This window comes from Microtus oregoni, unplaced genomic scaffold (assembly GCF_018167655.1).
Source record: "Microtus oregoni isolate MIOR12 unplaced genomic scaffold, Mior012 000000F_ref0000247, whole genome shotgun sequence".
Classification (NCBI taxonomy): Eukaryota; Metazoa; Chordata; class Mammalia; order Rodentia; family Cricetidae; genus Microtus; species Microtus oregoni.
The window spans coordinates 10577767-10601709 of record NW_024543059.1 but is presented as its reverse complement, the minus strand read 5'-3'; the positions used below and the strand labels follow the sequence as shown (position 1 = coordinate 10601709).

The 23943-nt window shown below is 38.7% G+C and overlaps 1 protein-coding gene across 1 annotated transcript in view; it reads left to right on the top strand.

Moving 5' to 3' along the window:
• The window catches only part of Tmem135 (transmembrane protein 135), a 165937-nt gene that overhangs the window by 99198 nt on the left and 42796 nt on the right, over positions 1 to 23943 (top strand). The window contains exon 6 of the mRNA XM_041656765.1: positions 17720 to 17766. Coding sequence (XP_041512699.1) covers positions 17720 to 17766 — 47 coding nt within the window. The remainder of the gene's footprint in view (positions 1 to 17719; positions 17767 to 23943) is intronic.

The window sequence follows — 23943 nt, the reverse complement described above, 5'->3', positions numbered from 1 at the left end:
TGCACACACGATCATGGCTCTCCTAGACTTTGTAGAATGATACTATTCTATTGGTTAGAATTATTGTTAAAGAAAATAATTCTCAACATTTCCCTTTGTGGTTTTAGTTGGAGGATAAAATCATGTTAAAGAACATTTGTGGCATTTTTTTGAAAAATGTTTAGGAATTTTTCCGTGAAAGGTCTGTAACTTTAAGCATATTTTGCAGTGATGGAATTTTTACAAATTACTATTTTAAATATGGGGTTAATGCTACAGATTTTGAATAAACTGAAAACTACCAAACTTACATTATCATTTAACCAACATACTTTTGAAAACAAATGCCCAGTAGCTGATTTTTTTCTGGCGCCTTCTGAGGAAGTGAATTAAAGAGCTATAAAATCAGCAGATGCATGCTTGATTATTTCAAACTGTGCTATGTTTGTTTATGCCAATCTGAGCGCTGCTGATGGGGGAGGGGTCTCCTGTCTTCTGTTCTATGCTGTGGATTAATTGTTCCTTAGGGAATTTGATTGAGAACCTAAAATCCAGGCTTCTAGTAGATATCCCTGTCCCAGGCTTCTAGCAGATATCCCTGGCAGAAGAATTTTCCAAATACAGTGTGCAGTTAGCCACCGATTCAGTTTCTTTCATTTTAGATAAGATCCCCAATTGAGTGGAATTTATGATAAAACCTGGCCTTTCAGACTTTAATGCATAACCCTTTATTTGGAAATGTAGTTTCCTCTGAGCCTTTAAAATAAGAAATGAAAATTTTTATTTTTGATTAATTTAAATTGCTTCATGAGCATATTTTGGGACACACATATTAGCTTTGGTTAGATACTGATGTCTATTACTAATGAGAGTTTTGTAGCCTTAAGGAGGTATTGATGCATCACAGTTCTTCCATCTGAACATTTAGTTAAATTTACTTGCAATACCAAAAGAGCAGCAATGGTTTTTTTTCTTTTTTTTTTTTTTGTCTTTAAAGACTTTGGATATTTTTATCTTTAGACAAAGTTTTTACATTTGTTAATATAAACAGGAAGTGCAATATTTATGCGAGTCTGTAGTCTGTTATTTCTAGAGAAAAAAATCTAATACATTTTAAGTGGGAAAGGATTTGATTTCTCTACAGACTGTTATTAAATAGTATAACAGGGGAAAATTCCTTTGTTATGTTTTCCATAAAACACAAGTCACTGTTTCTCCCCAAGCTGCAGAATAGCTAAGTATTTGTGTATTGGAATGATTATAGGAGACGGTGTCTTGTAATTTGACATTTTGATAGAGTTGTCTCTGAGTTACTAAGTATAACTTGTTAATGTTTGTTATTGATGGCATGTAGATTACTTCATGACTCTGTTTGCCAATTCTACTAAAATTCTAGCCTTTTGTGATTCATTTGTGGAATGTTTTCATGTGCAGCTTGGTCAAACTGGCAGTTTGAGCTGTAGGTTGGCATGGCTCTAAACATAAACTCTGATTTCGTATTTAATTATTTAAAATATTTTTAGCAAATTTATTTATTAGTGTTTTCATAAATCTAATGCTAATTCAAAAGAAAAAAACATGTAGGAATAATTTGTAAATTATCAGAGAAGAAAGTAGGCATTTGACCTTATGGGGAAATCAGTAAAACGTAAATTAAGTGTTTCAGAATCTATTTAACAGTTTGTTTTCTTACTTATTTTTAGTAAGACAGCTCTTTTTAGGGAATCTTTAGGGAAGAGTGTTTTAACGTAGAACAGAAACCATAGAATCCTTGAAAATATTTTGTTCTTAGGGAAACCCAAATGACAACAAGGGCAAGTGAAATGGGCCCTTTCTGCTCTGTAGGCGTTGGCTGCCGTAGCTGCTGGTCTGTGCATCTTCCTTTTACCCTGTTCTCCCCTGCTTCCTCTGCTGTCCCCTGCTCTCCTTTGTTCTTCTCCTTTTTCATCTCTCACTTCTCTCCTTTGTTTCTCTTCTTTTCTACATCTGCTTGGCCTAAATACAACAAATTATTGAAGCCACCATATGAAGGCACTGTATCAGATAGTAGGGACAGGAGTTTTTTTCTTTTATTAAATTAATTAAAACTTATTTTTATGTTTTCTTGACATGACGTTTCTCTGTGTATCAGTGACTGTCCCAGAACTCAATATAGATAGGGCTGGTCTTAGACTTACAGATACCCACCTGCCTTTACCTCCTGAATGCTGAAATTAAAGGTGTGTGCCTCTATGCCCAGCAAATAATACAGTTTTGAAAGATTCTTAGAGATGACTTCCCAGATTTTTTTTTACAAATATATATTTTCATCTTTATCTGTTTATTGTGATAGGCCCCAGGGCTTTCCTTGCTTTCAAGAAGTACATACTTTATATCTATGTGGTTCTATAATGATGTATAGAACATCAAAGGAATATAAAGAACAATTCATCTTAGAATTTGAAGAGCATTTCTAATGGATCAACAGGCAAAGAATTTGCTGCCCTGCCTTCCTTGGCTCTCAGATGGCAGGAGAGGACCTACTTCAGAAATCTGTCCTCTGGCTCCATGTGCCTATGCATGCATGTGTGTTCATGTATGCACAAAAACATGCTCTGGTTTGGAAGCCTAGTCTAGGCATATCCGTGTGGTAAATATTTATCATTTACAAATGTCGCCCTGCATTTTGACATCCCCCACTTCTAACCTTAAAACTTCTCCACTTTTCAGAGCCAAACTAAAGACCAGGGGTGGATTGGGAAGTAGAATTTACAATACTTAAAAGCCTGATACATTTTGACATTTATCTGGTCCTTGTATTTCTTATTGTTGTTATTTTTGTTTATTTTGTTTTGTTTTTGTTTTCAAGATAGGGTTTCTCTGTAGCTTTGGAGCCTGTCCTGGAACTAGCTCTTGTAGACCAGGCTGGCCTTGAACTCACAGAGATCCACCTGCGTCTGTCTCCTGAGTGCTGGGTTTAAAGGCGTGCGCCACCATTGCCCGACTGTGTTCCTTCCATCTCTTAAAGGCATTCAAATAAAGGAATTTAATATGGGCAGCAATTTCTTGGTACTAAATTTTTTAAGTGCACCTCTATATAGATTCAATCCTAAAAATACTTAAAATCTTGTTCCAAATGATTAACAATGGCCAACCATGACAAAATAGACAAATTTTTTAACTAAGGGCAAATAATTAGGAAGGGAATTAGATTTCTAAGACAGGAATTCTAGCCAAGTAATTTCAATGTCTATCTTTGTTTATTTATTTTTAGTGGGAGTGTGTTTTTTTTTTAATGACATAATGTCTAAAAATCAGATTCCGAAGTTAGTAGCAATGCTAGAAGGCTTTATAACTATGTCACCACATTAGTCAAAGAATGTAAGGAAACAATAAGTCTACACATAGTTATCTTCCTTAAGTTTACACTAAAACCCTGAACCAGCAGAGTAGAGAGCTGTTTTTACAGATAGTGACCTGAGAATGCTTGACAAGAATATTGTAGGTTATTTGGGATCACTTAAAGTCATGCCTTATTTGAAAACAAATACAGAGACTTAGGTAATGAAAATGCCATTTACTACGTTAAGAATCTGTGCCTAAACTGGAAATGGACTTAAACTATTGTTTCAAATCATAGCAAGATGAAAATCTTTGCAGGAAGACCTACCTCTGTCAGCATGTATGGCTAACTTTATGGGAGGAATACAGCTTACCTGTGTATGTTCTTCCTGTATGGTAATTGTCTTCATGTCTAAAATATCTCCTCATGGCAGTGATTTACCACACAGTGTGATCCCCCTGTGTCCATGCATTTTTCTTGGTAAAGACATCAGTTCACACACGCCTTGGAGTTCAGAACGGAACGGCTAGCAGTGCTTCCTTCTGTTTTCTGTCTTTGGCAAAAATAATAAAGTATTGTATGATTTAATGCAAACCCCTTTTGGGGAAAATTAGTTTGTACTTTAGTTCTCCAAGGTCTTTGAGTCCTGTTTTCCCGTAGGTAGGGGCGTCTTTGTTTGGACGGTGTAATGTGCTGTTATGTAGATGACTCTTCATCTACATTTCTGCTCTGGTGACGGAGGGCGCAGGGGACCTCAAGCTCTCTTTCCAGGCATGGTCCTTGTTGTCTCAGCTCTTGCTGAAACGCTGGAACATTATCACCGGGAATTTGGCTTTCCCGAGATAATGAACTTTAAATTGTTTTTTCAAAGAGCTATGCAGAAAAAGGGACATGTTCATTCTAAATTGCACTCAGTGCTTTGGCTAGAAGGTACTTCTTTTTCGCTTTCTAATTATTTGCCTTTAGTTGAAGAACTTTGCTGTATTTTCAGCACTGAAGACAGAAATTTCTTAAGTCTAGACACTGGGACCTCCTTGTGCATGCTGTTACAAGTGGTTTAACGTTTCTGAATAGGGCAGGTTAGAGGGAATGTCAGATGATGGGAACCTTCCTACCCTGGCCTCTTTGAGACAGTGTATTCATGTCAAAACTAATCTAGTGCAGCTGCAGGATTAATTGTGCGGAGAAGCTGTAAACACAGAGAGCTGTGACCCCTACTCAGAGCTCTGTTTCCTGTGCGAGAATCCTACTTGGGAACTGCTCTGAACTTGAGAGAGCAGTCATTGATTGACTCAGGAGAATAGACAGTAGTAGTACGAAGAAATTATCTAGATCGTAGGGCATGCATAACTTCTGAGGCAACAAATTGGCATCTGTCTAAGTAAATGAGGATAGAAAATAAAAGAACTTGGGTTGGTAAGCCATGAGAGAAATTCACCATTATTAACCTTTGAATCTTTCTTTGGCTCTTTTGCTTATAATGGAATTTTACTTTAATCTTCAATATAATTTGCTTCTTTCACCCGATCTAATGTATCTATAAAAGCATTCATAAAATGTTGTGTGATATTTTACTTTTTTGAGTTTTTTTGAGGGGCTCACCATCCAGCTAATAAGTCACACATGGAAGCTTAGTCTTAGTTATGAATGCCTGGCCATTGCTTGGTTTGTTTCTGGCCAGCTTGTCTTATCTTAAATTATCCCATCTACCTTTGCCTCTGGGCTTTTATCTTTCTCTACTTCTGTATACCTTTCTTTACTTCTTTCTCCATAGCTTGCTGTGTAGCTGGGTGACTGGCCCCTGATGTCCTCCTCTCCTTGTTCTCTTGCTCCTCCTCTTCCAGATTTCTTCTTCTATTTATTCTCTCTGCCTGCCAGTCTTTCCTATGCTTACTCCTACCTTGCTATTCGCCGTTAAGCTCTTTATTAGGACCATCAAGTGTTTTAGACAGGCGCAGTAACAGAGCTTTACAGAGCTGAACAAATACAGTGCGAACAAAAGCCACACACCTAAAAATAATATTCTCAAGCAATAAAATTTGAAATTATTAGTAGTCATTTTCAATAACTTGTGTTGCAGAAATAATGTTTAAAATTATGCAATCATATTTAATTTTATTTTTAAAGGAAACATCATACTCAAATTACAGGTAATTAGTATGGGCATTCTCAGGGCTTTGAGTTTTCTCTAAAGTACATTAAAAATTTAATAGAAAAATAAACTAAATGGCTAATTGAATTATCATAATAGATTTTTGAAAATCTTAGAATTCAAGATGATTAAGTTGTGTAATTTCTCTGAAGTCTTTAGGACATTTTAAATTTTATTTTAGTATTTTCTTGTCCACTAACAGGTCAGCCCTGTCTATATAGAGTTCTGGGACAGTCCCTGATACATAGAGATGGTATTTAAGAAGGTTATAGGGGCTTATTCTATCCTGGGTTTTATAGTATATGCCACAAAGTATTTTCTGAGACTTGGTGTTGAAGAGGTAACTGAGAGTTCTTCATCTGACTCTGCAGAGAGGAGACAGGGAGAGAGGGGAGAGAGAGAAAGGGAGAGAGGAGAAAGGGAGGGAGGGAGGGAGAGAATGAGAGCCACTGGGCCTGGCTTGGCCTTCTGAACCCTAAGAGCCCACTCCCAGTGACATACTCCCTCCAACCAAGATCCACCTACTCCAAAAAGACCACACCTCCTAATCCTAAATATTCAAATATATGAGCCTATGGGAAGCCTTCTTATGAACCACCACAGCTAAAGGTTTTCTATAAAATTAGAAATTAGCTTAGAATTATGGCTATACTAAGATCAAGGCAAATTTCAATGTAATAATGATATAGTATGAAATTGATTTGAAACACCAAGTCTAAAATAGAATTAATGGCTATTCTGCGATGTATTTTTTAAAAAGCTGGACAGTAGTCTTTGCTTACCAGTGCAAAAGTAGTCATGTAGTAGTAGGTCACATGGCTTCATGGTGCTCCACGGTTTTGACTGTATGAGTTCTAGGCTGCTAGGATTCCTCTAGGGCAGTGGTTTCAACAGGGTGAGGCTTCATTTACTTTTCTGGAAATATTTGCCCAAGTATGCACTCCTGGGTTATCCTCATTGATGAGCCGAGGCAGAGGCTGCTGCCTAGTGTGTAGACAGCAGAAATGTTCTAAGCATCCTATGGTGCAGGGCACATCCCATCCCACACCACACAGGCTTATGCACGTTTGCTCCCAGTCACTAGTGCCAAGGTTGGGAAACATAGATTAAGGGACTTGGCTGAGAAAGTGCCTTAGATGGAAGTCCATTTGTTCTTTGAAACTCGTCTAGGCCTGAAGAGATTAGGGTGGCTAAGACTGACCTGAGGCACACATGAAGTAGGAAATGTTTGAAGCTAAATTGTGATGCCCATCCAAACCTTTGCTCTGTGTCACATATGACATTCCTTGGCATTTGTCCTCTGTGGCACATGTGTCGAGTTTAGAGTATTGAATGATGCGGGTAAAGAATTCCAGGCTATGCGAAGATAAACCAATTGTATATGTTTTATTATGAGGGGCAGACTCACGAGACAGGAACTGTAAGTCCAACCTTAGCTGTGAAGCACAGGAACCATAGAGAGTGAGGGAACCCTGGGTTGCCTGGAGTTTTTCTTTGGGTACCCTAAAGGTCACACCCTAACTTGGTCCCACCTTTTAAAGATCATTGGCTGACAAAGATTCCCCATCACCTCCCCTTTTGTCTATATAAGAGTTTTAAACCCAATACAGAACTATATACAATAGGAACAGATATTAAGTATAAAGTTATAACCAACATAAACAATATTAAGCAAAGAACACATGATAAAAGTTTTAATATTTTAAAGAGTCTATTAGGAACAGATATCAAGTATAAAATTACGATTACAACCAACATAAGCAATATTAAACAAGGAACACATGTTAAATGTTTTAATAAACATTCTATCCTAAGAAGTCTAAGTCTTGCATTGGAAATGGCTTAGCTAAATCATAAGAGGAAGGTAACTATGACTATCTAATTTTTAACCCCATTGAAGGCCTGAGAAGGGAGATTATATTACTTGAGTAGGCAAGAAGTGCAATTAAGCAGCTTTCAAAGCATGCAGTATATGACAGAGACAACTGGCTACTTTTGAGCAATCATTTAAAGTCTCATTTGTAATGTTGTAGCAGCCAACTTTGGCTAAGGTCTAGCATAACTGCGTAATTGACAGACCATTTTTAGAGGCAGGGAAATTCTTAGAACAGACTTACCCTGTCTTGGCAAGGTTTGGCAGTCTTTTTTTTCATGTGTGTCCTGTTTATTTAGTCTGGACACCATGTACTTTTTCAGTGCTTGAAGCATAGACTGTTTCTTGCCCAAAGGTCAGTTGTGCCAAGAAGAGAACAAACTCTAAGTGGAGTGTCTTTGGTGCTCAACATTTTTTTGGGGGGTGGGGTGGGGATAGATTGGTGTTGTCAGGAGCAATCATGTCTCCTGACAACAAAACCCTAAGTTATTTAAATGCCATGTTTTACAGATCTTTGAAGTGGTTGAAGATTACCTATCTATACAAAGTACAGTCTCTATATATCTAAAGGACCTAATTAGTTTGACTATATATATATATATATATATCTAAGGTGAATAACTATTGACCTATAATACTTAATACCTGTATAACTTAAAGACTAAGACTTTATATCAGAATATTAAACAGTCTTTAAACAGCTCTGCAGTACAGGAGGACAATGACCTCAAAATGTAAACAAGGTATGAGTATCTTGATGAGAGGTAGAAACATATAATACAATAAGAGGTGGGACTAGGATAAAGAGAAAAGCCAGAGCCTTGTGTCAGTGTAAGTCTCAGACTCTGTGCTGGCAGAGATCTCTGACTGGGTGGCATCAGCATGTGCCAGGGAAGCCCCGAGATGCTACTGAGGCCAGAGGCTGCTGTTGCAGAGCCGCAGTGCCAGGTAACTGGCTGAAGCCGTGGGCATGAAGGGTCAGTGCCAAAATACCCAAATACCCAAATGCTTCATGTGGAGCCTGGCAGTGGCTACCTGGAGCCATGGGGACCTGAATCCCCAAGCCCCACGTTTGGTGCCAGCTGTTGAACAATGTGGTTAAAGAATTCTAGGCTATGCCAAGATAAGCCAATTATATATGTTTTATTATAAGGGGCAAACTCACGAGACAGGAATGGGTACCCAAAATATCACACCCTAACCTGGGCCTACCTCTTAAAGATCACTGGCTGACAGAGATTCCACTTCAGTCAGAGTAAAACTCTCAGGAGCCAGCTGTTTCCCACCACCTTGAGTTCCTTGGGTGCTGAACTCAGGCCACCAGCCTTGTGAAGTGAGTGAGTGCTTTGACCTGTTGAGACATCTTCCTGGCTTTGTAGCAACTTTCTTAATGTTTCCTTACATGTTTTGTCCAAGTATGTGGAGCGGGGGTGGGGAGGGGGAGGAAGGAGTGGAGAGAGGGAGGGAGGAGAGGAGAGGAGAGGAGAGAAGAAGAGGAGAAGAGAAAGGGGACTTGCAGTACCAGACTAGACTTTTTGGTATGTCCTCGTCTTGTAAAGACACTAACTCATGGGTTAGCATTCAACCCTAAGAGCCTATTTGTCTTATTTGATCCTAAGATCCTTTTAAGGCCCTATATGCAAATATAGCCAGTCTCACTCAGGGGCAAATTTAGTATCTTTGGGGAAGGACAGAATTATTCTAAAAAAGAAACGACTGACAGTAGTTTTATTTATGTCTTGATCACTAACTGTGTCTACATATTTATCATTAGTCTTATTTACATATGTCCACAGAAATTAGTCATGTGGTAGTTTCCTGTTGAAGCTTGGCTGTACAAACAAACTGCTCCGTTATGTGTTATGCTTTAGTTGCATAACAGTCCACAACAAGAGTGTATGTCGCTGTATTGTGACTGTGGACCACCTTTCCTACAGGTTCCTGTTCTGCCTGCTTCTAGGCAGTTAGTACACCATTGGAGAGTTGGGTTTTTCTTTGGTGGTTTTCAAAGCACACAAAGGTTGGTGTTCTAATGAAATTTTTACAACATGTTAGTTTTTTTTTTAAATCTGATTTTGTTCTTTTTTTTTTTTTAAGAATGAAATCATGCTTCTGCAAAATACCGATTTATGTTTTGGCTCCTAACTTGATTAATGCAAGGGAAATGTATGCTTAGGATAGCTCAGACACTGACGCAGTGTGCACCAGGAACCACCTGCCTTCCTTAGAGGCATTTTCCATTCAAATATTAATCAGACTATTTGTTGTTAGAGACGGAATTTCCATGTGAAAATTTGGCTAACATACCCATCTGCCTCACTTTTGCCATACTCTGTATTTAATGCACTAAAAAGAACACATTTAGAAGTGCTCTTCAGAAGTTTCCAGTTTCCCAATTAGTCTGGTTTACTGTTACCAATTAAATTTTGAAGACCGAGAAGTCCAGGGCATATCAGTTTCAAATTGCTTTTGATGTTGAACAGATTGATTGGTGAGAATTGTACTCTGTGACTGCAAATTATCTTCCCAGGGGGTTACGTGAATTGTTCTGCTCTGTCGGTACACCACTTGTTCATCTCATTCACACTTGGTGTACGGAGACAGTGGTGCCATGAGACCTGGTGTCACATGTCCTAGCGATATCCTACAGCGTTAGGCTAGGCCAGCCTTGAACTCCTGAATTCTACAATTATAGACATGTGCCGTCATACCCTGGCTCCACAGATAATTTTCTGAATTGTATGGTGCCATTAAATGTAGGCACCTGAAAATATCTGGTGAGGGAATTAACTGTGTCTATATTTTATATTGGAGAATAAAATTAATGTACTTGCTCTTAGTCACAAAGTGTATATCCAGTATTTCTGTGTGTCCGGTTACCTACATTTTTATGGTGCTACTTTAGACTATAGCTGAGACCAAGAATACATCACTGATACTGGCATTTTAAAATACCTACCATGGGTGTTTTCACTGAAGATACAGGAAAAGCAGAGTAAAAGTTGCCACCCTGAAAAGGATGAACAGATTGAAAGTCCTAGGAGGAAGTCGCCTGACGCCCGTGCCCAGGTCTCCTCATCTTACACCCAGTGGTGTTGTGGAGTCCAGACTTGCTGTATGACCTTAAACTTATGATCTTCCTGCCTCCACCTCCAAGTGTTAGTAACTCAATCCTAAGTCAACAGGCTTGATATACGAAGTGCTGGGTTTTATACTACATCCCCAGCTTGAATTCTACTTTATCCTTTAGTGATATCTTCTGGAGAAAAACTCAGCATAGAGAATAAAAAAAAAATTTGCCTGACAGTTTTTACTGGAGTTGATGCTTTTTGGATATGAATACAACTAAGGAGCTAAAAGAGAAGATGAAACTATTTTCGAACTTAAAACTTCCTCATCCTTTTAGATTCAAGCCTCATGAAAAGACAAGGAAGGCTGGGTTATACTTAGATTTGTGTGTACGTTGTTTTGATTGTATTCAGAAATTCAAGGAATGCTTCCCTTTGGTGCAGAATTATGAGGAGCAACTGTGTGTGTATCTGCTTATTTCATTGACACACACACACACACACACACACACACACACACACACACAGAAACCTGGGCTGTCGTTTCCTTTCCATAACATGTGTGGATGTTTAGAGGAACACCCACATGTTGGGGGCTTGATTTTGGGAGATACCGTTAAATATCTGAGTTTTATATTAAATCGAGTTGAGACATTCCCTTAGCTTATCTGAACCCAAATTTAAATGTGCACTCACAGTGCTCTGAGACTTATTTTATGCTCATTAGGGGATGACTAGTTTCCTCTCTGCAGGAGTGGTAACTAGGGGAACAATGTATACAGAAAGAACTCTGCAGCTAGGACAGAATCGGAACCTAAGCAGATATGAGCAGTGCCGTGTGTAATTACAGAAAAATGTGGGTAGATTCCTCTGAATGTGCATGTGCCCAAGGATCTAGCGGGTGGTATGAACACGGCCTGGGACATAGTCTGGGCTAGATGGTATTGCGTTCTAACTCATGAGTCACATGCTGATATACTGTGTTTAAAGCATGTCTTGGACTGTGTATCAGGATTAAGTTGATTCTTAGAGGACACAGCGCATCTAGTGTCCTGTTTGTAGATCAGTGTAGTTGGTGAAATAGGAATGATTGCCGGTGTATAGACTAACCGAGGGAACAGAAACCTTCTCTCTAAACATCCACACATGTTATGGAAAGGAAACGACAACCCAGGTTTCTATGTGTGTGTGTGTGTGTATGTGTGTGTGTGTGTGTGTGTGTGTGTGTCAATGAAATAAGCAGATACACACACAGTTGCTCCCCATAATTCTGCATAATTCTCACGTAACCCCCTGGGAAGATAATTTGCCATTGTCAAATGGCAGAAAACTGAATTGCCTTCCTAGTACATGGCCCTGCTGTGTTTTTTTTTAAAAAGTAACGTAGAAACTCATACTTAACTTTTGTAATGTATCCAGGGGAAAATCACCCTCCCCCTGGCTCGTCCTGGTTTGTGGGAATTCCAGGCGGGGTAGGGAAAGAATGGAATTAATATGACTTGCTTTCTGTGTCAAGCAGGGTGGGCCGTCCACTTTGCCCCGCTGAAAGACCTAAGACCGTTTCAGCTATAACTTGGCTCTGATATCGTGTAGAAACCTGCTCTTCTGCTTTCTTCCCATCCTTCCATGTAGTGAATGATGGAGGGGTTTGTTGATTTATAGTTTCTGAATGGATAAGCTCCATGTTTAGTCACAGTAGGGTAAAGAATGGTCCTTTACGTCACTGCACAGGCACATGGAACACTGCTGGCTCTTAGACATCTCCCTTCATCTCAGGACAGATGTAAATAAATGAGACTTGTAGCTGGACTGTGTAATGCTTACATTGCTTAGTTTAGAAACTAAAGAAGTTCTATTTCTTAGACCTGATTTTCTTCATTGGAACAAGTATTTTATATAAGCTTTGAAGGTTATGAAATTTTTTGTCACCTTCATTTTTCTTAAATCTTGTTCCTTCTTTCAGTAACAAGCTACTTGATTCAGGCTGCTTTCGCTTGCTGCATTATTTTCTATGCAGGAAAATAATAGGTTTCATAATTGATTTGAATGAAAGGCTTAAAAGCTGTCAACCTTTAACGAGATTTTCAAAAGTTTGCGAGAAATTCATGGCAGCTTATGAGCTTCAGAATCTCGCATGGTTTCAAATGCCAACCGAATACCCAGTGTTCCTCTGTATGTCTGAGCGGGAGTCTGATGGGTAGCGAGAGTCCCTGCATTACAGAGCTCTTTGAAGCATTACGTGAAAGTGCATATGCCACGTGTTTACCCATGACATAGTGTGACCTTTCTGTAACAGGGCAATCAATAATGTGGGTGTTATTCTGTCATCTTAGTAATTGTTATACTCAACTCTAGAGATTGTCCTTCATGCCCTTCCAGTAAGATACTGGCAACATGATTTCATTTAATAGAGTTAACAGTAATTATTTCTCCTTTTGAAGTGCTGTGGCCTTTAGACCAGCATTAGTAATATTATTTTCTACAGGCAAAGTGCTATACTTGAAAGTCTCATGCTTGATGTTACGTGCAGTTTTCGTTCAGCCACATAAATATTCCGTAATTTTAGCTAAGTAGTTAGTTGTCTTTTAAACCCAGTACCTTCATAATTAAAATGACAGTCACTAATCCTACCTTAAAGGGTTGCTGTGACAATTAGAGAAAGTAGTTTCACACTTGCCAGTGAACGGCAAAACATCCATCAACTCCCCGTTCTCCTACTCTGTGGTCCTGTCTGTTTGCTTTCAAGCTTCAGGACCTTTTTTCTTAACCCTCTTACTTTACAGTTAATTTTGACGTTTCACTCTCCTTTTTGTATTTGTTTCCTTACTTATTTACATCAAATTGCCCTTTAATGGCTCATAATGGCCAATTAATAGCGAGAACCTGGTATGAGGAAGGAGAAGAAGCAGCTGAGTATCTTGGTAGTTTAAATGGAACTCATTAGCTAATCTTCATCATGCTGCTTCCTGCTGATGTTGTTAGCAGAGATGTGGACAAGGTGCCGCTGATGTTGGTGATAGTGGCTGGGCATCAGCCCTGGTTCTGGCGGTAGATGGTGGTGAGCAGTTTCTTTGCTGAGCCGATTCATTTGACATGCTGTTTACCTCAATATTAAGCTTTCTTTTAAAGTTTTTAATAAAGCGGAAATTTCTCCATATGTAATTTTTTCTTTTATGATCGAGATTATAGTATACTTACATCACTTTGCTCTTCCCCTTCCCTCATTTCAAGCCCTCCCATATAGTCCTTGCTCTCTACTAATGTTAGAAGCTGTGTTCATAAAGTCTCACCATGCATAATTTTTATCTATCGTCTCAGTGATTTGTTATAAATTGTTTATTATTTTTAAAGCTTCTAGCCCAATTTGAATTTTGTTATAAGTACTGTGACCTCCAGGTCTGATTAGCTATTGGATATTGAAAATTTCTGAATATACTTTGAGAGGTTGAGTTCTTACAGGTGAGACAAGCTGATTTCCTTACTCCTAGCAGCCAGAGTAATCAGGATAGTGTACTTGTAGACACTGTCTGCTGTAACTGTTTCTACAGCTGGGAAACTGGAAGGTAGATTTGTTGTTAGACACTGATGACTTTGAAGTTGTATGTAGAAACTGCTATCCCTGTTGGAAACCTTCATATAACAAGAATCTGTTCACACACTCAGTTACCTAAGGATTTTGTCCCCTAGGATTTTGTATGGTTTTTTTTTTTTGCTTTTTTGTTTTGTTTTTGTTTGTTTGTTTGGTGTGTGTGTGTGTGTGTGTGTGTGTGTGTGTCTGAGACCATCACCTAGAAGCTAGGGATTGAACCCATGGTCTTCAGGGTCTTGTGTGTATTAATCAAGCACTCTAACTCTGAGCTGTCATCTTCATCCTAAGTTTATAGTTCAATATTTCCAGGAGAGATAGTTTACATAGAAAACCTCAAAAACCATTGCCTAAATACATTGAGTAAGTGTCTTGGTTAGTGATGTCGGTAAGAGAAAGGATAAACATGTCTGCCTTTAATATCCTCTTGGAGTGCTTTGTGAGTCTTCAAATGCTTGCCAGGAGGAGTCCTTTAATGCAGTAAGAAATGTTGGGGGATTTTGTGTGTTCTTGTATGCTGATATTCAGAGAATATGAGCTTGGAATCTGTCTATGTTGCTTCCTTTGGGATCATGAGGGTTGGGAAGCTGGAGGTTGCCTTGGTGACTCTTCTTTCCATTTGCTGACTTACCAAGTACAGGGGACATGAAACCAGAGCAAATTTGGTTGAATGAATGGGTAGATATTTTACTAAAATATGAATGAAGTACAGATGTGGTAAGAGGGGATTTATTGTTTCTTTTCCAGAAACAGAAAAGAGTTTCAGTGTTTGACTAATAGAAAACGAGACAGTGTTACTACAAGAGGAGTAGAGACTTGATGCTTGCAGGCTGGAGCCAAAGGCCTGCTCAAGACGAGGGGTCAGAGGCACTGGGATCAGGGGCAAAGGCCTGCTCAAGACGAGGGGTCAGAGGCACTGGGATCAGGGGCAAAGGCCTGCTCAAGACGAGGGGTCAGAGGCACTGGGATCAGGGACAAAGAACCTTTCTCAGTCTTAAAGAAAAGCAGTAGAGTTGAGTGGTAGGAAGTGGTTAAATGGACCATCGATGGGGTCTAATAGACTTTAAAATGACCCCAGAATAGGTGTTTTAGCTCTCTGAGGCTCTGATTGGTAAACAGCGTTTCTGTAGGCCATGTTCACATTGGACAACATTTACTTTTTTTCTTCCCTGGCTATTATGTAGATTAATATATTATGACTTTATTTCTGTGTTACTGCCTTGAGAAACATACTTTTCTGATTGTTTTACCAGCAAAAATGGCAGTAATATAATTTCCCCTGAAAGTTTTCTTAGCAGGAAGCAATGACTTTAAACTTGTCCCTCCCTGTAAAATCTTCCCAGGCAGAAGAGTGTTCTTCAGTTGTATCTGCTGCACTCTATATCACTGCCTTTGCATATGGCATTATGAGATTGCTTAACCACTCATAGTTTTGATGGTAGTATTCAAATTAATTGCACATTTCCATCTAAACATATATTTAGTTTCAAACATAGAAAAAAAATTTCCTAGAATACCAACAACTCAGGCCAAAGTAGGCAAAGGCTATGTGGAAGCAATCAAAGGGATAACCTAAGGGCTTGGGTTGAGAATGTAGCTCCAGGATAGAACAACAAAACACTGCTTCACCATTTCATTTTTGTCTTTTCTTAGTCAGCTCTTTACAGCTAAATAATCATTCACTTTGTATTTGCCTGAGAATAAAGCCATTGACAGTTCTTGTGCTTAATTTGCAACACTGTGGTTGTCAACATAAGATTGCATTTTACCATTTCCCTGTGATTTAATAGTAATATTAGAGAGATCCTTTTTGTTACCATAGCTACAGCTAGTCATCTTTTAGCGTGATTGCTAATGAGGGGAAGTTCTTCAATCTAGCTTTATTGTGTGTTCTTATGCTTGCTATTAGGAAAACCTTTTTTTTGGTAGGTATTCTGTATGCCACAAAAGGTGATTATATTTTATAAGCTTTGTTATTAATTAGTAATGCCTGCTAGTTGGACATTTCATTATATTTCAGTAAATCAGATTGCCTTGATAATATACTCAACAGACATATGTTGACTCAGTGAGTGTGTGTGTGGAATATATATGTTTTCCCTTGTGTGCATGTATCTGTGTACATGTGCATACATATGAGTTTATGTATATGTACGTGCATATGTTTGTGTATATGTGTATGCACCTATGTGTATACATGTGTGTATATGTATGTATTTATATGTACTTGATGTGTGTGTATCTGCCTGTCTGTAAGAGCTCCTGTCTTCATTCTGGTTAATTCTTCAGAGCGTCAAAGACTTTTTCACTTGTGAGTACCTTTCTCACAAGTTTGCAGAAAGGTTTCTATAGGTGTATTTGTAATATAGGGACATAAGTCAAACGTTTACTGATTGGAAATTATAAAGAAATATATTTAAGAACAGTTCTTGGGTATGTGTAGAACTTGACAAAAGAAAATTTGTATACTGATGGATAGACTTCCTTATTTTTTATACAAAAAATTAAATTTTGACTGAATTTTTAATATTGCAGGGCATAGAACATATCAAAATTTGCAGTTAATCAGTATTTTGATTTTATAACCTTCAGCTATGATGGTTTGTTTTGTATAAATGCATAGTAAAATGGCAGAAAGTGTGTTTGGGATCATTTTAGAATTTATTGGAAATTCAATTCTAATCCTAAGACAAAATTTATTGAATGAGTGTTAGGAAACTGAAGTTAGGAACTCAAGGGGCATTTTCAAAGTTAAGCACTTTTACACATTGTGAGAGAAATATACTGATTTGATTCTTACGTGTATGAGGGTAGGAAAATATTAGAAGACTTTTTTTAGAGTTAACCTGGCCAAGCCCTGCCAGAAACATCCTGGATTTAAAGTATATTTGATTTAGAATTAAATTTTGGTGGTTACACATTCAGGAAGCTTTTACTATTGCTTTTTTTGTCAGTTACCTTACATGATATAATGTAGTCCGGACCCACGGTTTGAAAGTCTGGGTTTCAACTAACAGGCAAGTTGTAAAGGTGTTCGTGATTGAACCCTTTGCCATCCATCCAGTCTGTGAGTCCTCTGTGTATACGTTTGCTATTAGTTTTGTGTATACAGCTGACCTTATGACCTTATCACTGGGTCCCCTTTCCATGCAACTGCTGGTTGAAATATTCATAAAATTTAACTCCATCGAACATATGTAACCCCTTCCTTAATAATCCCTAAACAACATAGTCTAGTAACTGTATAGATTGAATATTCATGTTTTACTGCCTATTATAGGTAATCTGGAAATGATATAAAATGTGAGAGAATGTATATAACTCATACAAATATCATGCCATTTTATATGAGAGATTTGATCATTTATGGGTTTGGGTATATGTGGGCTAGTTGGCTGAATTATATTTTAAACCAGTCTTTCATAGATACTGAGTGATGATTTTATATGTATACACAAAGACACACACACACTCTACATGTGTATAGTATGTTTACATATACTTGCAAGTTCATTACTGCCTTGATGTGGTGTATTTGAGAAGTGGTACTTATTGCAGTGTCTTTGGTAGGTATATTACAGAATGTTGTATGTTGAGGTACAGTGTGATGGGATGGTAGCCTCTGTGCCCTGTCATTGGACCAGGCCTGAGATTTAATAGTGGATGCTTTGCTTTTGTCAGCTACAACAGTGATGATGTCAGTACCTTTTGCAAATAATTCTTTTCCTCCTCGTTGCAGGTCCTTTTGTTCTGCATCACAGCGGCCATGTACATGTTCTTTTTCAGGTATGGTCTGTTCGCCAATTTATTTCAATATCAAAATAGTATAAAATTCCTTCCAACTATGATTCTAAAGTATCCTCCAAGTCATTATTTCCGGTAAATGGCATAGAATGCTGCCCACCCAACCCCAAGAGTTTAAGAGGTAAATCCTGCTTCTTTGTTAGAGAACAGGAAGAGGAACAACAAGTTTCCAGAAAGAATGTTAGGTTGGTCCACATGTGAATAGCAAAGGGTGTCTGCTGCCTTTCTATGTACACTTTTAATCCCTGCAGTAGGGAGACAGGCAGGAGGGATTCTGTGAGTCCAAAGCCAGCCTTGTCTACATTGAGTTCCACGACAGCCAGTGCTACATAGAGTGACTCCAACTTTGGGGAGAGGGAGAGAAAATGATTCTTCATTGGGGGAATCCACTCCTTCCTGGTCTTCACTTTCAGTCATACTAATAAATTATTGTTCATAGCCTTCTTATGACACTACTTCAGATAATTCTTGATTGACTTTTCAGCATGTCTGATCTTTTAACATTTGTACTTACTTGACAAAGACATTGGCATACTTTAAGATGTCTGTGATAGATATATTTATCCTTTTCTAATAAATTAAGCCATACCAGTAATTTAAGGTAGGGATTTCTTGCCAGGACATCCTAGTAAATATTTGCTAAAGCTAATATGGTAATTGTTTTTGCTTTTCAAAAGTGTTCTAAGAGAATAGAAAATGCTGCCGCTGCTGTTACCAGGCTGGCAGATAGAGACAAAGTCATGAAGCTGCATGATAGCCCTTCATCTTCAGAGAGCTGAGAGTGAGCTGCAGGGATTTTATATCACATGTTAGTGGTAGAAAGCATCAGAGCTTTCTGATGACATTTGGGAGATGTGTCCTCTCTCCTTTCCTTTTCCTTTTCTTTCTTCCTTTGGGTTTTCTGTTTTGATTGAACCCAGAGCCTTGGGAGTGCTGGGTCACTACTCCAAACACAGAGTCACACACCCAGCCTGAGTTTTAAAATTTTTGATTCATGCTTTATTTGAGCTGCTATTGTGCTTTGTAGCACACTGTTTCTTGTGTTCTAATAGCTCTAATTTGGTGGGCTGATTAGAAATCATGGACAGTTCATTTAATTAGTTTCTTCAGACTATGATTATGTCATATATAATCGGGTACCTCTGTAAGAAAAAAAATTCAAAGGCTGTCTTTTAAACGCTGTGCTTCTGTTAGCCCGATGGTGTAGCATGAGTATCAGGAAATAAATTCCAAAATGTTGCAGCGTTAGGAAAACAATCTCTGTTGTCATGCATAGGAGTAAAGTACAGTGTGATGTAAATTTTATTCTTGTGAAAATCTTAACAGATCATAAAAGGAAACAGTCCTTCCTAAAGTGACAGTTCAGGGTAACAAGTATGCTTAATGTTTAGCATTTCTTAGCCATAAGAAATCTTTTGAGGTTTAACAGCAAGTTTCATATTGAATACATTGATAAATACCCAGATTGTTGCCTGGCCATAGGAAATTATATTGTGAACAGTGCTGCCATCAGCCTAGGTTTTTGGGGTAGAGGGAAATCCACTCTAAATATGTGTTTGGGTGCAGAGCTGCAGAACTGCTCTTGCTTCGGTTACAAATGTCTGAGTTAAAATCAGCGGTTTAGCATATTTTCCAGAAGGCTCAATACAAGGTTTGAGGGCCAAGATAAACACTTTCAATTTTCTGAGGAAGGGGGGCTATTTTTCTCCCCAAAGAAGTACTGTTACTGAATTTGTAGTGTTCTTGGCCGAAGTTCGTTTGGATAACCCAACAAGGGGATTGCTGAATGGTAAAAATATAGCCCTCTAGAAAGAACTGCAACCAAACAAAACAATGTCTGTGCTTTTCTGTGCCCGGCTTGTGCTCGGAATGAATAGCTATTTTACACAGCATTTGGCAAGTCCAATGGCATTTTAATACAAACACAGGTATTTGTGGACATATTTATTCAATTTATTGTTAGTATTTTAAAGCTAATTGCATAAAATTGGATAATTAAATACAAAATGATATTGTCCTCAGGTCTCCTTTTAATCCTTAATGTCTTCTGGCAAGAGGATAAAGGAACTTTTATGTGGCAGTGAATTGTTGTGTTTTTATCCTGGTGTCTAAGTTGGAAAGGGGAAACTGAGATCCATTTCAGTAAAGATAAAATGTACTCATGTGATTTTTCTTTTTAAAGAAAGAACTTGAGACAATAATTTCGTATTTTTTTTCTGATGGAGTCCATGTCTCCGATGTGTGAATTTGTTTTAAAAACCAGAACACTGATTTTGGTATTAAAAACTATGCTTGCCTAAATGCTGAATGAAATACTTCACCTACACATGACTCTTAGTAGGTTTTTAAATGTTTCTTTACATACATTATCTTATATATGGTGGTTGGGATTTTCCATAGGCTTATGGAATCCTGGAGTGCTTTAAATGTCTGGATTGAGGAAAAGTAATAATTGGTAATTGTAGTTTTGTTCTACTTTTTTTTTTTAAATCCAGCTGCCTGACTTATGCAGGCATCTGGATTCTATTAATCCTATCTGCTCTGGATTCCGGTGAAAATGCAAATACAAAGATGTAGCGTCATATTTTGACGATGTTTTGGAAGGATGCTCTTCAAATGTACCAACAGGCATTCCTGAGTCTTGCTTCCTGTATTCCACTGCCTCATCAACGTGAACGTTTGTCATAGCTGTGCCTGAGGGCACAATCTGCTGCTCTCAGTGCTGGCTGAGCAGGAGTGACGAGGAAGAACGGATAGAAATGTTTTCTCATGTATCCCACACACTGTTTATGTTCAGGTGTGTGTTTGTGTGTGAAGAAGTAGTAGTATTGTCACCACATACACCACGTTGTTCTGGCTGTGTCTACTCTGTAGCCTAAAATGGCCTGGAGTACCCTGCGTAGCTTAAGTAGGCCTCAAACTCAGAGCCACTCTCCTGTGTCAGCCTCCTCACTGTAAGGGTTACAGGCATGAATCACTATACCAGATTTAGGATCAGGTTGTTTCATAGGATCAGAACGTTTTCTTTTAGTTGGAACATGAAGGAAAGAATCAACAAAAAGCACAAAGTGAAGCACCTAGCACTCGGTCCTGTTTACAGAAATAAAAGCAAGTGCAATGCTTCACCGTGAGTTTCTTGCTTTCGTCTTCCTCTTCAGGCCTCTGTGTATAAAGAAAACAGCTACTCTTTAAGAGCAAGGAAACAGTGCCATTTCTTCAATTAAACATGATGTCACAGAGTAACGTAACTTGGTCACAAGTTGATGAATACTAGCTGGATATTCTTCCTACATGTCCATGTGGGGCCAGTGAGCTCAGGAGTTTGCTTAGATATGCAGCTTGGAAAGCTTGGACTTGTCAAAGCACCTAATCCATGGATTGTTTAGGACAGTGCTCCAATGCACAGGTTGTGAATAATCTTATATCCATATAAGGACACACTGTATGTGTGTATGTATGTATGCATGTATGTATGTATATTATCTATCTGTCTGTCTGCCTATCTATCTAATCTATTATCTGTCTGTCATCTATCCAGCCAGCCAGCCAGCATAAGATCATTTAAAAATTAAGTTCGGTTTTTTAAGCCATTACTTAAAAACATAAAAAAAACCCACTTAAAAATTGGTAACCTTTAGAGGTTAAAAGTTCATCCTTTAGGCTAGAATGTTCTCCAAGTTGTTAATTTCATTTTGGAGAGGTTCCTTACAGCAAAACAGAAAGCGATTTGAAAAGGAGAGTGTGGCAGGTCATGGGAGGAGGGATCATGGCCTGGCTCTCCAGGAAAAGAAAATGGTGAGGATCTGTGTATTTTGTTAATTCTTAAAATAATTTTCTTATTTCTTGAGAGTGTAACTACACAGATTCCCCCTTTCCTGTCTTCCCGCCACACCTGCTCTATGCACACTCAGTCCTGGGAAACAAACCGTCACTTGATAGCTGGCGTTACAGGGAGCTCATGTCACGCCTCATCCACTGCAGCTCGTGCTGAGCTGGTGTCCTGAGCAGCATGCCTGCCGCCTCTGTTCGTCGGGGAAGAGTCCAGTAAAGAGCAGCCAAGCTACTTGCCCTTTATAAATCTGAAATGAATGGAAAAGCATAGAAAAATTACACTAACGGCATGTCTCACACTGTATAGAAATTGTACAACAAAACACAAATGTTTGAATTTTTTCTCCTATACCTGTAAAACTTCCATATGGATATACATGGGTTCCCATATTGGAAGCACAGTGCCATCCTGAATTCTATTTTGTTTGTTTCCAGGTATTAAGCATGCCCCTTGAATTGCACGCTTTCACAGTTGATTATTATTGGGAAGCTTTCTGGGAAGGTGTTAGCTGGTTAATCACTGGAAAATAGCCAGTGACGTATGATAACACCTATCCACTATGTCATTTTAAGGGGACAGATGTGACATGAAAGCATTCAGAACTGAAGTAAATTTATGTTACTCTTGCCTTATCTATTATTCATGGTATGTTTTTACAGAAAAAGCTATATTGGCATACATTTGTGATATTTTCAGTTTTAATCAGGAGCCAATAGTTTAATAGAATATATATGCCTGTTTCCACATGGATTTGTCGGTAGGACCTGTGTCCAGTGAGGTGGCCCAGCTTGTAAAGGAACTTGTCAACGAGTCACATGTCCTGAATTCAGTTCCTGGGACCTACATGGGAAAAGAGAAACATGATGTCCAAAAGTTGTCCTCTGTCCTCCACAAGCACGCACACTAAATAATTAAATGGTTTTTAAAAAAATTAGCTTTTAAAAAGCATTAAAGAACTCTGGCTGTTGCATCCGTACATGTGGATGTAGCTTTAAGCTCAGTAATAGTCAGTTGTCATTCAGTCTTCCAGTTCTGCGGCAGGTTAATTTTTGTTAGATGTTCTGTGTATCAGCTTTACAGACACATAGCCTTTTGTGTGTTCTGTATGAAAGTTCACTTTGTTGAAAAGTAATTGTCTGTATCTTCAGACAGCTTTATAAAGGGCCATGGCATGTTGCTTCGTAAAGCTCTGGACCAGAACTTTCAAAAGAATGGTTACTGTAGAGTACGGTTCTGCATTCTTATCTTCCATATCAAATTGTCACAGAACGAATAAATAGTGGCTGGAATAGGAAACTTTCCCATAGGAAGCTGGAATTTCTAACAGCTGTTGTCATGAAAGAGATCGACTAGAGACTGAACTGTGTCGTTAAGCACCGGCCTCTGCCGTCCTCCTTGAGCCCTTTTCCTGTTGGGGCTCTGCTTCCGCTCTGCTTGCCCTCACTTAGTTTTTTCTTGTTCAGTCATGAATCAGGTAGCTATGGTTCTGTTCACTTCCACCTGAAGAGAGTTCTGTTCTAGGAAAAAGAACTCTCTTCCAGCACAAGTCCTGCAGTTAACTGTCTGTCACTGCAGATAGTCCCTTCTGGGTATGCACCTCTGTTCTGGAGCTCTTGATCCAGTCCTGTTTCTAATGCTCCTGCTGTTTCATTTAGCGTGTCTCTCCCAAGCACCTCCTTTCCCCTCTCTTCCTCTGTCAGTCTTCCCTGTGGGAGGACCTGACACCCCCATCTGTAAGATGAGTCAGCTTTATACTTCCAGCATCCATACTTTGATTCTGTGCCCGAGTTTATTGAGAGTGCATATTAATGTAAAAATGCTATAAGCCCCAATAAGGACCTATCTGTACTTTTATTAAGTTTGTAATAGTTTTCCTGCAAAATGGTGCCCAAAGCTTGCTTTCTGGTCATGTAAGTGAAATGAAAGAAGTGTTAAATTCTTTTGGAAACAGTCTGCACCTCCTGGGACTTCAGTGAAGCCGAGTGCCTTTTCTATGGCTGAGGAAGACCTCGAATGCTGTAATTTTGATAGCAAACAGTTATATCAGCTAGGTAATATTTACTGAGTGCTTATTGCACGCAAGGGTCTGTACTAGCTGCTTTGTAAATGTTCCAGGTTTAAACTTTACCACAGCTTAAAAAGCGTAGGTACTGAATTTTACTGTCGTACGGTGAGGATATTGAAAGTTGAGAGTTGGTGGAATGTGCCAAGGATTGCACTACTTTAAACAAAGCATGGGTATCAGTCTTGTTCTCTCTAACCTGAGTTGGTCCTCTTCATTGTTCAGCTGACTAAACCAGTACCTTCCATTGTTCTACACCATCACA